The sequence below is a fragment of the Penaeus monodon genome, chromosome 13 (genome assembly GCF_015228065.2).
Source record: "Penaeus monodon isolate SGIC_2016 chromosome 13, NSTDA_Pmon_1, whole genome shotgun sequence".
In the NCBI taxonomy this organism is placed as follows: domain Eukaryota; kingdom Metazoa; phylum Arthropoda; class Malacostraca; order Decapoda; family Penaeidae; genus Penaeus; species Penaeus monodon.
This window is the reverse complement of record NC_051398.1, coordinates 26,940,183-26,941,888: the sequence shown is the minus strand read 5'-3', so window position 1 is coordinate 26,941,888 and position 1,706 is coordinate 26,940,183. Positions and strand designations below refer to the sequence as shown.

Here is a 1,706-nt window from a genome sequence, read left to right as displayed (position 1 = left end):
AGGGAAAATACGCGCTAAAATAGTATTGAGTAAAAATAAACAGACATTTAGATTGAAATGCGCTAAAATAGTGTTAAGTAAGAATTTACCATTTAGACTGAAATACTTATATTCCTAATGTTCTTTGTATGATGTTTTATAATATATTTCCGAGAATAACTCAAAAGCCTTTACAATATACCACTTATCAACGTATAAAATATATATGACTGATATTTTAGTAGACTTGTGCAAAAACACCGCGCAGGCTATCTTCTGTGGAGAAATCTTTAAATGAGCAGTTGGGGTAATAAATGCTACATACTTCAAAAAGTTTTTTCCCGAAATATCTCCTATAAAGAAGACATCTGGATGCCGAGCTCTTCATAGCACGCGTTCCACAGACTATATAAAGGATAAAAACAAATTTTCACTTATTCAGAAAGAATATATATATATATATATATATATATATATATATATATATATATATATATTATATATACATATATATACATATTATATATATATATATATATATATATATATATATTATATATATACATATATATACATATATATATATATATATATATATATATATATATATATATATATATATATATATAGTATGGCATGATATATTCTTTCCTGTTAATGATGATGTTATTACCTTCAAAGAATGCCGATGTGAAAAGACGTACAATGAAGCAAATAAAACTACTTAGCTCTTAACATTGCCTATCACTATTATGGCACAAAATTTAAAGAACTGAGAATGAAAGGAACCAAGCGTAAGGTTATTCAGCATGTAAATCTAAAACCGTCTTTATTGCATGAATCTTGTAAAGTACGTGATATTATCAATTGATTATAAACTTCAGATTATGAAAATGTGATTTTCCTCATCAATACATGTCGCAATATAGGAAGCACATTCAGTTGGCCGAGCCTGCCTTGTCGACGTCCCATCGAGTCCCTTTGAGTCCCCGCCGGCGCCCGTTTTCTGTGGCGGCGCCGGATGTGAACGAGCGGCTGCGGGCAGACTCGGTGGTAAACAGTGCGGTCAAGATGGTTCTCGAGAGCACTATTATATGGTGAGTTTTACGCAGGTTTCCCCCCATCTAGGATATATTTAACATTTTGTAGAGGTGCAGGGGGTTTCTTAGCATGGTTGGAGTATAGTCTCGAGAATAAAAGATGTGTAAAGTCATTGAAATACGGGTTTGAGTGCGGGTGACAGGTCGTGACGCTGCACAATTGGAAAGTCACACGGAGGAACAGGAATTTTATTCTTTCATTTTTGAGGCTTTGTCGAGAAATTAGCTTCGGAAGCGGATAACTACGTGTGCTGGACGATACTTGCCGTTGCATCCCATCTCAGTTATGCCTTCAACTCGGTTTTACATTATGCCTGTCAAGACTTAGTAACTTAATTACTTAGATCTAAATACCCTTAGATAATGAGCTTTTTAATGTCAGAGTGATCTTAGAAATAACTAACAAATCAGTAGAATGTTAGAACTGCCCATTTGGAAGAAAAAAATGGCCTAGCACATTGTTTTGCTGATATTTCTGCTACAAAGTAACCTTTAACCCTTTACCTCTGATTTTTTTTATGCATTCAATAAATTATTTTATAAAGAATTTATGTTTTTCTAGAGTAAAGGGAAAAGGATAAATGAAAAAGTCATCAAAAATATTTTTATTTATAAAAATCCATAAAC

General features: G+C 32.5%; 1 protein-coding gene across 3 annotated transcripts in view; it reads left to right on the top strand.

The window, feature by feature from the left end:
- Positions 1 to 920: 920 nt before the first annotated feature.
- Positions 921 to 1,706, top strand: part of LOC119580214 (26S proteasome non-ATPase regulatory subunit 4-like) — a 13,603-nt gene continuing 12,817 nt past the window's right edge. For all 3 annotated transcript variants that reach the window (XM_037928220.1, XM_037928219.1, XM_037928218.1), the window contains exon 1: positions 921 to 1,076. In XM_037928220.1, the coding sequence (XP_037784148.1) occupies positions 1,051 to 1,076 (26 nt within the window). In that variant the 5' untranslated portion in view covers positions 921 to 1,050. The remainder of the gene's footprint in view (positions 1,077 to 1,706) is intronic.